Source organism: Acipenser ruthenus, chromosome 3, assembly GCF_902713425.1.
Source record: "Acipenser ruthenus chromosome 3, fAciRut3.2 maternal haplotype, whole genome shotgun sequence".
Classification (NCBI taxonomy): Eukaryota; Metazoa; Chordata; class Actinopteri; order Acipenseriformes; family Acipenseridae; genus Acipenser; species Acipenser ruthenus.
The window spans coordinates 47,430,822-47,449,235 of NC_081191.1; the positions used below are offsets into that span (position 1 = coordinate 47,430,822).

The following is an 18,414-nucleotide window of genomic DNA, read 5'->3' on the forward strand; positions in this document are numbered from 1 at the left end:
AGTGGAATGTTGCTACCTCACAAAACTCATGACAGTGGAGAGAGAATTTTGAGTTTTTAAACTTCACGAAAACCAGGCCAGTGTCGCCATTATTTTGATTTAATCCAGTTAAGGATTTTCCTGTCGCCCCGCCTGTTTTGTTTTCCATGCACAATACAAAACTTTGCAAAGTGTCAAAACAAGAAGTACTGAATGTTCACAAATGTAGCATTGGATTGTTTAGAAACCATGGGCCTAATTTATCATGGTGTTTACATTCAAATGCAATTTGTACCATTCATTTGAGAAAATAAAATGTTAATGTTGCATAACTAGTAGCAAACACACTTTTTGAAATCTTTAAATTAACATATTCTTTTTCATTAAAAAGCGTATTGTACCGTATCAAAAATAGTACTGATTGCATTTTGGTATAAAGACCTTGATAGGTCTGATTGGCACCAATGATTTCATAGTTCCCATAAAGTTCAAAACAAAAAAGGCTTGGTTGTATTTCTGATTTCTTTGCTGCAGTCTGGAGTTGAATTCTGATTTCCACATCAAACATCTCTGCAATAACTTTATTTACATATTGATATTGAAGCTGTTAGAAATGCATGCAGAAACAGAAAATGTATGTTGTGTGCACTATAACGGAGCACGTTATAACGGGTGAGCACTATATATCTCTATCTCTATCTCTATCTCTATCTCTATATATCTACATCTACAGTGCCTTGCAAAAGTATTCAGACCCCTGACCAATTCTCTCATATTACTGAATTACAAATGGTACATTGAAATTTCGTTCTGTTTGATATTTTATTTTAAAACACTGAAACTCAAAATCAATTATTGTAAGGTGACATTGGTTTTATGCTGGGAAATATTTTTAAGAAAAATAAAAAACTGAAATATATATATATAGAGGCTCCCATGAGAGATATGTACAACATATCGAAATGTTGGGCAGCTGGCTCTGAGCTTTATATATATATATATATATATATATATATATATATATATATATATATATATAAATAACACACACCGTTTGGGATGTCACTCTGAAGCCAACAGTGACCTTGAAAGTTCTTTGTCCTGAGTCAGTGTTCATACATCAACAATAAGCCAGTCCCTAGACAAAGCTGGCCTGTATGGACGGGTGGCAAGAAAGAAGCCATTACTCAAAAAAGCCTCATCTTAAAACACGTATGAAGTTTGTGAAAAAGCATGTAGATGATACTGCAGACATGTGGAAAAAGGTTTTGTGGTCAGACGAGACAGAAATTTAACTTTTTGGTCTAAATTCCAAGCGTTACGTCTGGTGCAAGCCCAACACTGCACATCACCCAGTCAACACCATCCCAACTGTCAAGCATGGTGGTGGCAGCATCATGTTATGGGGATGTTTCTCTTCAGCAGGGACTGGGAAGCTTGTTAGGATAGAGGGGAAAATGGATGGTGCAAAGTACAGGCGAACCCTTGAGGAAAACCTGTCTGAGTCAGCCAATACTCTGAAACTGGGGAGGAAATTCACATTTCAGCAGGACAATGACCCGAAGCCACACTGGAGTGGTTGAACAAGAAGAGAATTGATGTTCTTGAGTGGCCCAGTCAAAGACCTCTTGAATCCAATCGAATATTTATGGCTTGAAGATTGCAGTCCATTGACGATCCCCAACAAACTTATCAGAACAGGAGCAATTTTCCTGTGAAGAATGGGCAAAAATTTCACTATCCTACTGTGCAAAGCTAGTAGAGACCTCTCCAAAAAGACTCAGCAGTAATTGCTGCAAAAGGTGCTTCTACCAAGTACTGACTTAAGGGGCTGAATACTTACATTTTCTTTGCAAGTTTTGCTGACCTTTAACCTCCTCCTCATATAACAGTGTTCAATTTAACCACTACAGCTTTGAATAAAAACGTTTTTTTGAAAAACTGCATACATTATTTATAATTTAACAAAATGTGACATTTGTAAGGGGTGAATACTTCTGCAAACCAGTCTCTCTCTCTCTCTCTCTCTCTCTCTCTCTCTCATATATATATAGAATATATATAGAATATGTGTATGTATATAATATGTAGACACACTTTTTTTGTTTTGTTTTGTTTTTTACTTTTTTTGCTAGTGTAAGGGAAGGGAATCTAGAACACATGCTTGCACAACAGTTGGTTCCAGGAGATACAGTTTGCCTGTTCGTTGGAGAAAGGGTTCCTGCAGATTTACGTCTGTTTGAGGTAAGTTTAAAGCACATAGCTAGGCAAACAAAAATGTTTATATCAAATGAATAGCAAAATTGTAGAACTACCATGTGTTATCTAGGCAATATGTTTTCTAAAGGTATAAATAGGGTCTTTTCCTAAAACTAATAGGCAAGTATGATTATTCTTGGAAAAGAGCACCTTTGATTATTATGGTTGGAGATTTTAAGTCGCCCATTGTTGCTGATACTGCATTAAAGTTACGTAGGGTAACCTATGCATGCACATTTATGGTAGAAACTTGTCTTGCTCTTCACTTCTTTTGATTGAGAAGATTAGTACTGTAAACTGTAGAAATATCAAAGGTTGCTTAATATAATTGGTGAACCTTTTTCCACCCTGCAGGCTGTTGATCTATCTATTGATGAATCAAGTCTGACAGGAGAAACAACCCCTTCAACAAAATGTACTGCTCCTCAGCCTGCTGCAACCAATGGGGACCTCACCACAAGAAGCAATATTGCTTTTATGGGAACATTGGTTAGATGTGGAAAAGCAAAGGTAAGTAGTAGTAGTAGTAGTAGTAGTCCTATTTATTGCCCAGAGGGCGGACTACACCGACTGCCCAGTGGCAGCCGGTGCACCGGCCACCCAAAGGCGGCCGGAGAAAAAATTCAGTTTAGCACCCCTTTAAAGGGGTGCTAACAAGACTGGGCGATAACTAATTTAACAGAAAAAAACGGTCAAAAGAGCTGTAAATTAAATGTTGAAAACCAAAGGGGAGGTGGTACAGAGCACGCCCCCCAGAGCCCACTGGTCGACAAAGGTGGCCATGTCGCCAGCGGACTCCGCGTGGGCGTGCTCCAACTTAACCCGGGATCGGACGAGGGCCCTGAACATGGCCCTAGTAGTAGTAGTAGAAGTAGTAGTAGTAGTTTCTTAACAGACGCCCTTATCCAGGGCGACTTACAATTGCTACAAGATATCACATTATTTTTACATACAATAACCCATTTATACAGTTGGGTTTTTACAGGAGCAATCTAGGTAAAGTACCTTGCTGAAGGGTACAACAGCAGTGTCCTCCACCTGGGATTGAACCCACGACCCTCTGGTCAAGAGTCCAGAGCCCTAACCACTACTCCACACTGCTGCCCATTTATATTTCATTTTTTTCTTTTTTAAACACATCCAAGACAAAATCTTAAAAGCAATATAACATCATATCTGGATAATCAAGGTAAATGAAGAAAGGAATGTACATTGTGTTCTAATAATCTTTTTTTTAAGCCTCATGTGCTCCACTTAGACTTATCTGGGTTCAGTTAAAAGTTATTGATCTGCTGCATGTTGTCCAATGTTCATGCGTATGATCTCAAATGCTTTTTGTGTGAACACTGTCCTGCAGTACATGTTGACAGTCTTGTACTACTTGCCCGCTTCTACAACTGTTAATATCCCATAAGTCATTTAAAATGCCTTGTTCATATTTGTAATGTTTTGGATACATTTGGTACATAGCTGTATACTGTACTATGGTTTTCTAATTAACACATTAATTTCTGGCATCCATGTCCTCCAAGTGTGCAAAATGAGACCAGTTTTTTGGCTGATGTTAGCTTGCATTTTATTATTTGTTGTTATTTGTTTATTTAGCAGACGCCTTTATCCAAGGCGACCTTACAGAGACATTTAATTCCTCCTTCATACATTTTTGTAGGGAATAGTTATTGGAACAGGGGAAAACTCTGAATTTGGGGAGGTTTTCAAGATGATGCAAGCTGAGGAGGTGAGTGATTTTAAGTTTAATCATCATACTTCACATCACACAATAATAAGGCTGTAATTCCATTGAGAAGTTCTGGTGACATAAAAAAAAAAAAAATTGTTGGAGAACTGAATTAGTGAAGCTTTATTAAATACAATTGGAAGTGATATGTGTTGAACTAGGCATTTTAAAGAGAAAGAGTTTGTTTCTTATTATTAACGCTTCTGTTTCCTTACCAGGCACCCAAAACCCCTTTACAGAAAAGCATGGATTTGCTTGGAAAACAGCTCTCCCTGTATTCCTTTGGCATCATAGGTACAGTTTGTTTTTCCTTCCCAACAAACACATCCTGCTTTCTAAATCCCTGTTGCTACAGCAGACTAAATCACTGTACATTTCTGTGCAAGGCAGACCTTTTTGAATTTCCAATTTTTAAAGCAAGCGGGGTCTCGGAAGTAGCTTCAGGCTTGGACATTCTCAAAATGCTCTGTCCAGAGTCAACTGTCATGTCTGCTCAATCGATTTTGAGCAACTTCACTTTATGTTGCAAGATACGGCCAGTACAAAACAGTCAATACCCATTTGTATGTGTGTTTTGTTGTTGTTGTTGTTGTTGTTGTTGTTGTTGTTGTTGTTGTTGTTGTTGTTGCGCTACTTAAACAGTTTGTATTCACACTGCCTTGTAGGTGAATTGAGGCAGTGCAAAAAATACTGTAAATGACAGACACATTAAAAAATACTGTTTGCGTTCCTGTTCTCAAATGTCAAGTATACCAGGTGGTCTTCAATCCAGGCTCAACTGCAATGTATTCCTATAGTGATCATTATGAACGCCCCTTGTGTACACTTTACATTTCCCTTGATAAAGTGATTGTTTTATCTAGGTCAGGCAGTACTTTAATTATTATTTATATCTGTCCATCATAAATAGGACTTTGTTCAGTTTGGTCTGTTTTTTATGCAATTCATTTTTCGTTTCTATTTCAGGTGTCATAATGCTTGTTGGTTGGATGCAAGGAAAGCATATACTTGATATGTTTACTATTGGTGTAAGGTTAGTCATCTCAAAAGCAATATGTCTATATAACTGTGCAGGGTGTAGTGTGTTTGTACAGACGTGCAGGCACCTTGCACTTTCTGTAGACTGGTTTTTTCCCTTCATTTTTCTTTTGCAAGTAAGAAATGTATCAGTACACGATACACAGGATAACGATTCACAGGATAATCTGGATGTACTCTATAAACATCAAAAAGAATTCAACCAGCTGCTATTACTGTTACTAATATGAGTGGAAACAAGCTCAATTGAAATCATGCATGTGTTCAGGTGGATGATAGTTTTGAAACTATAGTCGGACTGTAAACTTTGAGCCGCTAAACAAAAATAAAATAACATATTTACGCACAGTGGTTTAGAGAGAATCTATAATACCATTAAAAAAAAAAAATAATAAAAAAATAAAAATTCAAAAGAAATTTTACTTTTACTTTTATTTTTGCATTTCTTGTCCTGCCCCCTATATGACCCTTGGAAGTACCTCAAGGGGTATGCATACCCTGGTTGAAAACCCCTGCAATATAAGGTTAATGTTATGAAAAATAAAGAGAAACTGCATTTTTTCTCTCCTTGAATAGAAAAACCATTTGGGGTTCAATGTTTAAGCACTGTTGACTAGGGCATTTTCTTGGAATTGATGTCTGGCTGGGAGAGATGTCACGAAGGCAGCTGCATATGTTTTGCACACCACGCGCTTTGGGATAGGGGGCCCTATGTTCCGTTCATTTGGATTACATAGTGGTTGTTTTGCTTTTTTTTTTTTTTTTTCAAGTGATGTATTATGTGTAATACATTTTGTTTCTTTCTTTCTAAGCTGGTTACCAGTGGAATGGAACTAGATTAATATCAATAGTGCAGGGACAGCTGAAAATGGAAAAAAAAAAAAATAGCATCAGACTATTAGGCTACTTGAACACATTTACCAAACCAGAATAGTCCAAATATCTATACAGTCTAACTTCATTATAACGAACCCCCCTGGGACCTGGAGAAATGATCGTTATATCGGGTTGTTCACTAATAATAAGGTTTGGCAATTTGCTGTATTAGAATAATGAAGAAACGCCCACATTGAATTGAACATCTTTAAACAATATACATTAATTCTTTCAGGACAACTTCACATTGATCAACATTTAAACTGTTGATCAATGCTGAATACAGTAATTACGTGCCCTTTCTCTTGAAAAACATATCCAGTGTAGATTGCTTGATTTTTTTTCATGCTTTTCTCAATGCACGCTGTTTCAATCTTGTTACCTCCTCACGCCTGTTGCCTTGGTTGCAGTTTGTATGAAGATGGCAACAGTTGCATACGTCACACATGATTCGCACTACAGTAGGTTATCTATGAATCAGCCTTATCTTCGAATTAGCCTGCCAAGGTCTTTGTTTTCACTGAGAGAATAACACATTGGAGAAAGTTCAGTGTCAGTCACTAGTAGGGTTGCCAACAGGCTCCAGAATCTCGGGACACTTTAAGGCAGATCAGGTTTTTTTTAACTCATCGCTCTAAACTGCAATGTATTCAACTTGTAAAGTGAGTGTGAATTGCTTGAGCAGTTTAGTAAATGTATTTGTTTAATTGTGGTGGCGATTCTATCCGGAGAACCTCGTAACAATGATTACTCGCATTGGTTGAATCTTCTATACATTAAACAATATCTATCAAAATATTGCAACACCATTATCATAGATAACTGCACTCACCTGCACTCTTTCATTTAACCTTGTGACAGCAGGTAAAGATTCTATTTGTTTAATAGTTCTTGCTTAACACAGTCCTGCCCAGTCAGAGACTCAGAAAGCCAATCAGCTGCTGTATAGGTCTGATTGATGGAAACGATCCTCGCTGGTAGTTGTGTGCTTTTGGTAACAATTAAGTAAAACAATTCAATTTATCAACAGTTCGCACAATTCACACACATTTTACTGAATACATTGCAGAGAGGTGAGTTACAAAACCTGACCTGCCTTTGTGTCCCGAGATTCTGGAGCCTGTTGGCAAGCCTAGTCACTACCAAGATCGTTTTATCCGGGTAGATTTTGTAAAAGTGATCATTCTAATAGGGCCAATTTCCCTTGAAAAAACGGTTCTTGCTGCTTGGATTGTTAAAGGGGGTTTGTTATAAGAAGGGTTCGTTATAGTTCGTTATAATTGGGAACTTTAGCTTGCCCGCTCACACACATTTCCCAAATAAAGCTCTTACTCCTGTCCTATAACAATACAAACGCCAAACAGTGTTTACAAACTGGTTAACCCTAGTTAAAACCATCAAAAAATACATTTGAACAACAAAATGCAAGTGTATTTAAAAATATCACTACAGATTAGTTACGTAACGCATGGGAAATCATGGACATGTGAACAGGCAAAATGTGTGTTTGTTTTTTTTTTTTTTTTACTAATTTATCCTACATTCATGTTCATTTCTCAGTTTGATATTAGAGGCAGCCTAACTTTTTAAAGAATCACTTCTCATAAGTTGCATATAGCACAAGTAGGTTACCACATCACACTCAATGATGACTATCACTGTATATCTAACATCTTAAAACTTTTGATAGGAAATGTTAAAGTAAATAACACTAATGTCAAGATTTAAAGTGCAACTGCCTCCATGTAATTTGTCTTTTAAACAAACAAGGCCCGATTTTCAGCATTAACATCTCCAGGTTAGTTTTAATGCGGCATTGCTTTTTGAACTTGAGCAGTAATCAATGAGACATGTATTGGGTATATAAGGCCAGTTAATGCATCCATGCATCTTTATATATTGATTTTTTATTTAATGAAAATCATACATTAACTGTAAACAAGAAAATCATATTATATATGTGTTAAGAAAACAAAAATGTATTAGAAACATCACCAGCTACCACCAGTTACGGCAGCAAAAGACTGGCGTAGGTTTTTACTTAATAGGTTTACGATCGAAAAACACGTCATAGTAATTCTGTATACTAATAAGATGAATGAAACTGCACATGTAAATTAGACTTTCCAAGGAAAATACAATGACACATGGGGCCCATTGCCTTTTATATTTGGTTCTTATAATTCCCTCAATAACTTCCCATTCCAGATTCTACCACATTATTTTCCCTCTGATTTTACTCATTTTTCACATCAATTTTACTCCATGTTTACAAACCATTTGATAGGAGATGCTTTATTTTTGTTCAGAACCCCCCATTTAATGTTATATTTGTTACTTTCTTTTAGCTTGGCTGTAGCCGCCATTCCCGAAGGCTTGCCCATTGTGGTGACGGTGACATTGGCTCTCGGAGTAATGCGAATGGTGCAGAAGAATGCTATTGTGAAGAAACTACCAATAGTGGAAACACTAAGTATGATCATTTTCTCAAACACAGATCTTTCTACTCTGAGCCCTTGAGCTAAGACTTGAGAGAGCTGGCTTTTATTGCACAGAACATTATTGCTGTTTATGCAGTAGTAAAGCAGTAATGTTTCATAGACTTTCCTGAAAATGGGACCATGTTTCAATGATCTTATCAAGCTAATAAATCTATACATAGTGTAACAATTGGGTTCAGACTGTAAAATAATAAAACCATGCAATTTATAATAAATAATAATTAACAAAGGCTTGGTCACAAAAGACAAATGCTGAGGTTAGACAAGAAAGAGAGAGAGAGAGAGAGAGAGACAGAAAACCTAAACAGAAACTAGTCTGTCTTACGAAAAAACATAATGAAACAATGCTATTGTTTTCTTTTGTATTATTCAATACTACAAGAATTGATTTTGATGTTTACTCCAGGCTGCTGCAATGTAATTTGTTCTGACAAAACTGGGACACTGACCAAGAATGAAATGACTGTTACCCATATATTTACATCTGATGGCCTCCATGCTGAGGTGAGTGTAAAGCAATCAAAGTCTAAAGTCACACAGAAATAAAGATTATGAATAGTACTTTACACTAACTCCAGAAACTGTGAAGCAAATCTTAGTGAATCACGCAAAACGATGCTTGAAATGCACTGTCAGAAATAATTACTGGCCACATACATTCTAAATGCGTAACCAGACTTGTGAGCAGAGGCAGTAATACACAGGGCTTCTGTCCCCATATAAATACATACTGTACATACGAATATCTATATGTTTCACTTGCACATTTACATATAGCTATGGCCAAATGTTTTGCATCACCCTATAGAATTAACTAAATAAAGTCGTATGAAACCTGCTGAATAATGTTATGTTAACATATTGAATTACATACCACTTTGTAGTTTTCCATATACTTAACGAAACAATTTAACATGAAATACTCTGCTACTGTTATGGCTTCCGGTAGACTTCTGCAATATCATTTTGTAGTTTCTTTGATACAATGTTAAATAAAAGCTCTAAATTGTTTCAGTCCTAAAATTGTGGGTGATGCAAAACTTTGTCATAGCTGTACATCTGGAGAACCAGAAAAACCTCTTGAGTGTTTTATGCCTATGAGAAGTAAGACAATGTTACATTTACTAGTGGTGCATGCATTTTAAATCACTTGTACATTAAATTTTTAGCTAATTTGGTATGTGGTTTATTTCACATCATAATACTAAAGGTAACTATACCTCCTAAACAAGCATAAACATACAACCCTGATTGGCTGAAGCCTACAAAATTAGAAAAATTACAAAACTGGTGGAATTAATACAATGACAATGATTGTATACTCTTTCAATACAAACAAACGTGTCTATACATGGAACCAATAAAATGTCACGGTCTGCCCCACAGGTTACAGGAGTTGGATACAATAGTTCAGGAGAGGTGATATCAGATGGTGAAGTGATACACGGCTTTTCCAATTCATCTATATGTAAAGTAGTAGAGGTATGGAAAGTATAATTATTTTATGTTGGAGAATACTATTTCTTTGGTTACTAAACATGTCTGTAGATGTAAAGTTTTGAATATTGTTATTTTTAGGCGGGATGTATTTGCAATGATGCTGTTATTAGAAATAATACATTAATGGGAAGACCTACAGAGGGAGCTTTAATTGCACTTGCAATGAAGGTACGTTGTGCTTTATTTATGTATTTATTTGTTAATGTGTTTATTTACATATCGGCTCCCCAGAATACCACTTCTCATTTGTTTTTCTTACTTTTTATTTGCTTTAGATGGGATTAGATGGTGTTCAGCAAGAATATGTTAGACGAGCTGAACACCCCTTCAGCTCAGAGCAAAAGTGGATGGCTGTCAAGTGTGTTCACCAAACCCAGCAGGTACAGTAGGCTGTTCTGTTACACTGAACTGAAGTACTGTTGTTGAATGAAGCAACTGCTGAAGGTCATCTATGTGGAAGACATTGCAACCCTAATAAAAAGCTTTCCACTTGTTTGTCATACTTTTAGAATGTTGAACATGCAAAAAAGAAAGCTATTCATTTATTTGTAACTACTCCATATCATAAGGGTGTCCTGAATAAATGTGTGTTATAATTTCAGATTTATTGTTACAAATTGTAACTTATTGAGTTATTTGAAACGGTAATATTGATTGGTTTCTGCAATATCAAATAAAAGATTTTATGTTGAGAAAATATTATTGTAACCATGCTCCTACCAAAATACAGTGCCTTGCGAAAGTATTCGGCCCCCTTGAACTTTGCGACCTTTTGCCACATTTCAGGCTTCAAACACAAAGATATGAAACTGTAATTTTTTGTGAAGAATCAACAACAAGTGGGACACAATCATGAAGTGGAACGAAATTTATTGGATATTTCAAACTTTTTTAACAAATAAAAAACTGAAAAATTATTCAGCCCCCTTAAGTTAATACTTTGTAGCGCCACCTTTTGCTGTGATTACAGCTGTAAGTCGCTTGGGGTATGTCTCTATCAGTTTTGCACATCGAGAGACTGAAATTTTTGCCCATTCCTCCTTGCAAAACAGCTCGAGCTCAGTGAGGTTGGATGGAGAGCATTTGTGAACAGCAGTTTTCAGTTCTTTCCACAGATTCTCGATTGGATTCAGGTCTGGACTTTGACTTGGCCATTCTAACACCTGGATATGTTTATTTGTGAACCATTCCATTGTAGATTTTGCTTTATGTTTTGGATCATTGTCTTGTTGGAAGACAAATCTCCGTCCCAGTCTCAGGTCTTTTGCAGACTCCATCAGGTTTTCTTCCAGAATGGTCCTGTATTTGGCTCCATCCATCTTCCCATCAATTTTAACCATCTTCCCTGTCCCTGCTGAAGAAAAGCAGGCCCAAACCATGATGCTGCCACCACCATGTTTGACAGTGGGGATGGTGTGTTCAGGGTGATGAGCTGTGTTGCTTTTACGCCAAACATAACGTTTTGCATTGTTGCCAAAAAGTTCGATTTTGGTTTCATCTGACCAGAGCACCTTCTTCCACATGTTTGGTGTGTCTCCCAGGTGGCTTGTGGCAAACTGTAAACGACACTTTTTATGGATATCTTTAAGAAATGGCTTTCTTCTTGCCACTCTTCCATAAAGGCCAGATTTGTGCAGTATACGACTGATTGTTGTCCTATGGACAGAGTCTCCCACCTCAGCTGTAGATCTCTGCAGTTCATCCAGAGTGATCATGGGCCTCTTGGCTGCATCTCTGATCATGAGCTGAAAGTTTGGAGGGACGGCCAGGTCTTGGTAGATTTGCAGTGGTCTGATACTCCTTCCATTTCAATATTATCGCTTGCACAGTGCTCCTTGGGATGTTTAAAGCTTGGGAAATCTTTTTGTATCCAAATCCGGCTTTAAACTTCTCCACAACAGTATCTCGGACCTGCCTGGTGTGTTCCTTGTTCTTCATGATGCTCTCTGCACTTTAAACGGACCTCTGAGACTATCACAGTGCAGGTGCATTTATACAGAGACTTGATTACACACAGGTGGATTCTATTTATCATCATTAGTCATTTAGGTCAACATTGGATCATTCAGAGATCCTCACTGAACTTCTGGAGAGAGTTTGCTGCACTGAAAGTAAAGGGGCTGAATAATTTTGCACGCCCAATTTTTCAGTTTTTTATTTGTTAAAAAAGTTTGAAATATCCAATAAATTTCGTTCCACTTCATGATTGTGTCCCACTTGTTGTTGATTCTTCACAAAAAATTACAGTTTCATATCTTTGTTTGAAGCCTGAAATGTGGCAAAAGGTCGCAAAGTTCAAGGGGGCCGAATACTTTCGCAAGGCACTGTATGTGAGTTTACTCGTGTGGGTGGTAACATTTTAAACCTTTTTTATTTTTATAGGATAAGCCTGAGACATACTTTATGAAGGGTGCCTATGAACAAGTAATACATTGTTGCACAACCTATAACAGCAAGGGACTGACCCTGCCACTTACCCAACAACAGAGGGAACTGTATCAGCAAGAAAAGACATACATGGGATCTGCAGGACTGCGAGGTAAGCCATTATTGCAGCAGCTGAATTTACAATATATTTAACTGTAGACATATCTGTCATTTGTGTAGGAAGAAAATATAGCGTTATACATTTGAATGTCACATATTTCATGTGCCTCAAAATCCAATTCTTTAAAACCAGTTTGTCAGGCTAGAAAAATGCTTCCTAGAAACTTACATCCACTTTCTTTTACAGTACTTGCCTTTGCTTCTGGTCTGGAGATCGGCCAGCTTACCTTCCTGGGTCTGGTGGGAATTATCGATCCTCCAAGGACAGGGGTGAAAGAGGCTGTAGCTACACTGATTGGCTCAGGGGTTGCCATCAAAATGGTAACTGGAGATTCTCAGGAGACTGCCGTTTCCATTGGTAATCAAGCAAAACCCTTTTTTCATTATTGAACAAATACTGAAAAAGTATATGTCAAAAACATAATATGTTAATAGCATGCATAACAGCATAACATTTGAAGTACATTTTGATTCAAGCCTTCATAGGTATCAATGTTTAGGACCTGTCTACAAGTGCCTGATTTAAAAGGTGATTTAACATTGAAAATATACGGTGTTTACTCAGCAATGCAGTGTACCTAGTTCATAACGTCCTATCAGTCTGGATAATCTGTTTTTGTTGTTCTTCTACACAGGTCTTGTAATGTAGGTTTGATTACCATTTTATTTTTTTTTAATTTCTTTCTGTCATTTGCAAAAGAGAACCTGTTTTTCACACTTTTCACATTCTTCTTTTTCTTCAGCTAGCCGATTGGGTTTGTATTCTAAAGGATCTCAGTCAGTTTCCGGAGAAGAGGTTGACCAGATGGACGTTCATCAGCTGTCGCATGTAGTTCCACGGGTATGGAGAAACAGACTTCTATATGTTGTTATTTTTAGAACAGTCATTTTATTTCTATATTTATTCAATCATTTTAGCAATCCTTTTGCAATAACATACTAAAAAATAACTTTCATATGTAAATGTATATTTATGTATTATAGTGGCACAATTTTGCTTCCATTACATCTTGGATAACATTATTTACATATTATGTAAACGCTGTCACTAATCTTTACGGAGCTATGTTTTGTTTTTGGTTTTTACTGTGCCTTCAACACCATCTCATGCAAATAGTTGATACGAGAAGTAATTACGGTTTAATAATTTTAATAATCTATCCTTTGTAAAGTTTCACATCTAAGGAGATAAATGCACTGTCCAGTATTATTATTATTATTATTATTATTATTATTATTATTATTATTATTATTATTATTAACTTGAATAAAATAAAAGTTGCTTTTTTCCCCCCACAGACAGCTGTTTTTTACCGAGTCAGCCCCAGGCACAAATTGAAGATTGTGAAGGTAGATGTTCACTCAGGAATAGGCTGTACAAAGCTGAAAGTGTTTGTTATAATATACTGTGCTTGTGCAGACATACTAAATGATGTAGCCTTTTCTAGATGCTGTAATTTAAAAAAGTTCTTCCACTTAAACTGAATATTTTAAACTGTAAATCATAAAGTTCATCATTCATAAAGTAAGGAGGTTTATTGTAAACATCATCTGGGGTAGTGTTTGATTTGAGTTTTTTTTCCTTATGTTTTTATGTTTTTGTATTTGTCACAGTCTTTGCAGAACATTGGTTATGTGGTGGCAATGACAGGCGATGGAGTGAATGATGCTGTAGCACTGAAAGCTGCTGACATAGGAGTGGCAATGGGGCAGACTGGCACTGATGTGTGCAAAGAAGCTGCGGATATGATTCTGGTTGACGATGATTTTCGGACAATCTTGTAAGTTGTGTTTATCTTTAGGGCAGCCTGTACTGTATTTCCTGTCCTTCAATTGGCACATGTTAATTTATTCAAGTTTTAGATGGTTATAGTAATATTAGCTGTTTAGGAAGTAGATCACTATACAGAAAAGTATACAAAGAAGGAATATATTAAATACTCTTGATATGAAGGGGGGTTTCTCTTGATCTGGAGAGTTTGTGAGGAACTAAAAAAAAAAACAAAAACATAGAAATCAATAAACTCCTACTTGCAGGTCTGCCATTGAAGAAGGGAAAGGAATTTACAATAACATCAAGAACTTTGTTAGATTCCAGCTCAGCACGTAAGTATTTGAAACCCTTGATACTACTGCTTCTTGCTTTCAGTGTTGTACTTCAAGGATCAAGTCCAGCTCACAGTACGTGCTACTGTCTGGCATGGACTTTGTCTGCATTGTCTATGACGGGCTTCATGAAATTTATGATTCTTGTTTGTCCATAAATCCAATAAGCCTTATGATGAGACAATCTTGGATACCTTTCAGTAGTAGCTGATTTTATTTGAAATACAACTTTCTTTATTGTACATTTTTACTGTTTCATATTCCCCTTTGGTTTTATACATAACAAACAGCAGAGCTGTAATTTCTAAATATTTAAATGTCTGGTATGCTATTTATGACTTTACAGAAATGTTTCTGTGATGTGTTTAAAATCCCTTGGCCTACTGTACTTGCTTAAAAAGTATTGCTTTGTACTAATTATGTTATTTATTTTTTCAGGAGCATTGCAGCACTGACTTTAATTTCATTGGCTACTTTGATGAATTTTCCTAATCCTCTCAATGCAATGCAGATTTTATGGATTAATATTATAATGGATGGACCTCCAGCTCAGAGGTAAAGTATCAGTATTCATTTTAGACTGAAAGATGACTTTTTGATTTGGATGAATTCCATTATCTTGTTAAGACTACACATGTTTTTGTCCCTAGTCACTTCCTGTTCTGCAGGTATTGGGACCCTTCCTGAACCTCACTGACGTTCTGTGCCGCCGTAGTCTTATATGCAAGGGCAGGTGGGGGACCTAATGGCCGCAGCACAGAAAGTGAACATTGTTTATTCTGATGCACGTAGTATATAAAACCTCTCAACACTGATCTTGGACTGCCTCACCTAAGATAACATTAGGTAGTTCAAGATTAGTGCTCATCAGGGTCTGTGAAACATTAGGTACGTATTGTCGCAGAATACATGTACTTCCCCTGTGGGATTCTGTACTGTAGATGCATGGTTTTAAAGGTATGTGATTTTACTGTGTTTGCTAGAAGAGCTATAGCATAACATTGTCACGTTTTCACTTTTCACGTTCTCTTTTATTATATTATTCGCTCTGCACACATTCTTAACTCAGGGGAGACGTTAAGGAGGACAGAGATGTTTAAAACTCCTAGTGGTTTATGTTCGAGCACTGGACGAGCGGTGTGTCCTTAAAACCTTTTATTTAATCAAGAAAATCACTCAGACTCATTTGAAGTTTTTACGAATCAGAGCAACATCAGCGCTCCTTCGTTTTATTAAAATGCCTTTAATATTGGTTTAGTAGTTTGCGCATACTACCAAAACCCGAAAACATGTAACAATAATTAGCAATCCTAAGTTTATTACAAGCTTCAGCATTTAATACTTCAATAACATAATACAATTATATGTATTCAGTGCAGCCCTCAGACTGGCTAAGCACAAAGCCTACAAGCACCCACTGCTATGTTTCAGCACATTCAATATAACACTCTTAATACTAAAACATAGTTTCAAAACCTCATAGCAATATAACCAATAAATGCGAGATACAATAATACCATTAATATGCTTACCTCCTATTATAAGGAAGAGTAGCGTGAACAAAAGAGAAGGACTGTCCTGTAGAGATCTGCAAAGGATGGACCACGTAGCTCTGCCAAGCTTGATTGTGGTGGTCTCAGTGTGATCGGCCCAGGGTTTTTATACAATTTTCGTCCCATTGAAAGCAATGGGAAGCCCCAATTAGATCCAATCATCAATCTATATTGACAGTCCTTATCTCTTGGCAAACAGTAATCTCTAAAGAATTCAACCAACTCTTCAGACTCAATTAGAGTCATATGCCAACAAATCAACACTAGCCCATGTTCTCATCCACTCATTCTTGGCCCCCCTCCTTCATCTGAAAAGTTAGGCGAAGCAGAGTTCACAAAATCCCTGCTACCTTGATTCACTACTTAATATGGGTGCATTATAAAAAGGAGTGGTGTTTAAATATATGAAGCACCAATAATTGTGTGTATTATAAAAAGAGTGGTGTTTGAATATATGCAACACCAATAGTTATATCATAATATAGCAGTTATAGTTATAATTGATTACATGAACTTGGCTTTCAAAAATATATTCCCTCATGTCATCTCACTTTCAAATTAGTTTCCTTCTTTCCTTACAGGTGTGTGTTTAGCAGGTATTATAGGGAACTTCCATCTTATATCTTTTTAGTGTAGAGTTTTCTCCTTATGGAAAACCTAACTATTTTACTGAGCTGTAAAGCTGTAATGTTTTTCTCCTATGGGCCCCTGGTAGCTTGAACTTAATTGACATCCAGATGACCCTGTATTTTTCAGCTATACACATACTGGCTAAAACCAGCTTGCTGGAGACACCTCTTTTCTTGCCAAGTTTAATAGTGATTAATGTTCCCTAGAACTTTCCTTACACCTGTATCTTACGTGCTTGTTCCGCCCGGCAACTAACTATCTTAATATATTTTGGAATTAGACCATTTCTATTCTGTCCTTCCTTCTTCTAAATTGAAAAATACTTCTAGCCTTGACACCGTAAATTCCTGATAAGAGAATCCCCGCTTCTCTTGCCAATGAAGACCTCTTGGCCTCAAGCACTGATCCTTCCAAGGGCAGGCTTGTAGAAAGTTCGATAAAGCAGGTTACACAGAGTTTACTTTTCCAAAGCCTATCTTTTGCTTATAAAGTTATTCTTCAATATTTTTTCAATCTTTTTATTTTGTATTTTAAACACAACATCTTTTTATGCTGCGTCTTTTAACTTTAGAGTCAAACTAGTACCTTACTCCTTATAGCGTATGGCTGCTAACCTTATTACTTTCTGCTAGTAGCAGCATAGCAGCAATATCGCAATAACAATTTATTTAACTTTTCTGTTCCCTTTCTGTGGTGTATCTTCTAAAATGCGTATTTTTCTTGAATTAGAGGATGCTTTTTACTCTAGGTTGTTCTTACTCACCCACTTATTTTAAAGCTAAATTACAAGCAGAAACCGACTCAAAGTGAGATCCTTTAGTCCCTTTCTGTCTTTCTCTTTCCCTTAAGAATACTCCTAACTCCTTTTCCCTTTATATTCAGAAGTTATAATTATTGAGTGTAAGCACACAGTAATTATTTTCATTGAATTAAGACTCAGTTTTTAACTATGCTCATCTTGATAGAAAACAGCTTCAGGTATGCTATCATATTAAGCAAAGTGAATCATATGATCTTATACATAAAAATTGTTCATAGTATTTCATACTAACAATAATTATCACTACCTATGATTATATGTTACCACAACAATCTATACCATTTAAAACAAGCATATTAACATACATCTATTAGTACAGCATTATTCTGTAGTCAAGCTGAAAAGTCTTAACAGAGATTTTAACACTAAATTCTGGGAATCGTGCCAATTTTAATAAGAGACTGCTCAAGGCCGGCCAGTGTATCAAGTTGTACCAGATTCTGTTATACGGTCTTACAGAGAGAGAGAGAGAGCACTTTACAGTATTCGTTACAGACTAAAGATTATTCAAACATTACAAATGGTTACAACACATATCATCTCATTAATACATTTCATTTTTAAATCATCCAGTCCATGTCCAATGTTTCCGCTCGTTCCCAGCAGGACTCCACTTCTGTCTTGGGTTCAGCTCGGGTCGGCTCTGCAAACACCACAATACCTATTTTGCTCTACATTATTAGTGGGCAGACTTAATACAACTGAATCTGAATCAATCGAGGAGCCGTGAACTCTAGCCACTGAAATTCTCCATGCAAAGGAATCCAATTTCTTACTACACATAATAACTGGTTCGGGGTCACCCGTGACAACATTAATAAAACAAAAATAAATGTTATTGAATATATTTATGTGCTTTGACAGAAT

General features: G+C 36.5%; 1 protein-coding gene across 4 annotated transcripts in view; it reads left to right on the plus strand.

Moving 5' to 3' along the window:
• Positions 1 to 18,414, plus strand: part of LOC117435812 (calcium-transporting ATPase type 2C member 1) — a 78,148-nt gene that overhangs the window by 52,247 nt on the left and 7,487 nt on the right. For all 4 annotated transcript variants that reach the window (XM_059013061.1, XM_034059253.3, XM_059013055.1 and 1 more), the window contains exons 7-23: positions 2,115 to 2,223; positions 2,593 to 2,748; positions 3,908 to 3,976; positions 4,195 to 4,270; positions 4,943 to 5,009; positions 8,239 to 8,363; positions 8,798 to 8,895; positions 9,778 to 9,873; positions 9,970 to 10,059; positions 10,167 to 10,271; positions 12,274 to 12,430; positions 12,626 to 12,796; positions 13,182 to 13,279; positions 13,738 to 13,788; positions 14,053 to 14,219; positions 14,476 to 14,544; positions 14,983 to 15,099. In XM_059013061.1, the coding sequence (XP_058869044.1) occupies positions 2,115 to 2,223; positions 2,593 to 2,748; positions 3,908 to 3,976; positions 4,195 to 4,270; positions 4,943 to 5,009; positions 8,239 to 8,363; positions 8,798 to 8,895; positions 9,778 to 9,873; positions 9,970 to 10,059; positions 10,167 to 10,271; positions 12,274 to 12,430; positions 12,626 to 12,796; positions 13,182 to 13,279; positions 13,738 to 13,788; positions 14,053 to 14,219; positions 14,476 to 14,544; positions 14,983 to 15,099 (1,821 nt within the window). The remainder of the gene's footprint in view (positions 1 to 2,114; positions 2,224 to 2,592; positions 2,749 to 3,907; positions 3,977 to 4,194; positions 4,271 to 4,942; positions 5,010 to 8,238; positions 8,364 to 8,797; positions 8,896 to 9,777; positions 9,874 to 9,969; positions 10,060 to 10,166; positions 10,272 to 12,273; positions 12,431 to 12,625; positions 12,797 to 13,181; positions 13,280 to 13,737; positions 13,789 to 14,052; positions 14,220 to 14,475; positions 14,545 to 14,982; positions 15,100 to 18,414) is intronic.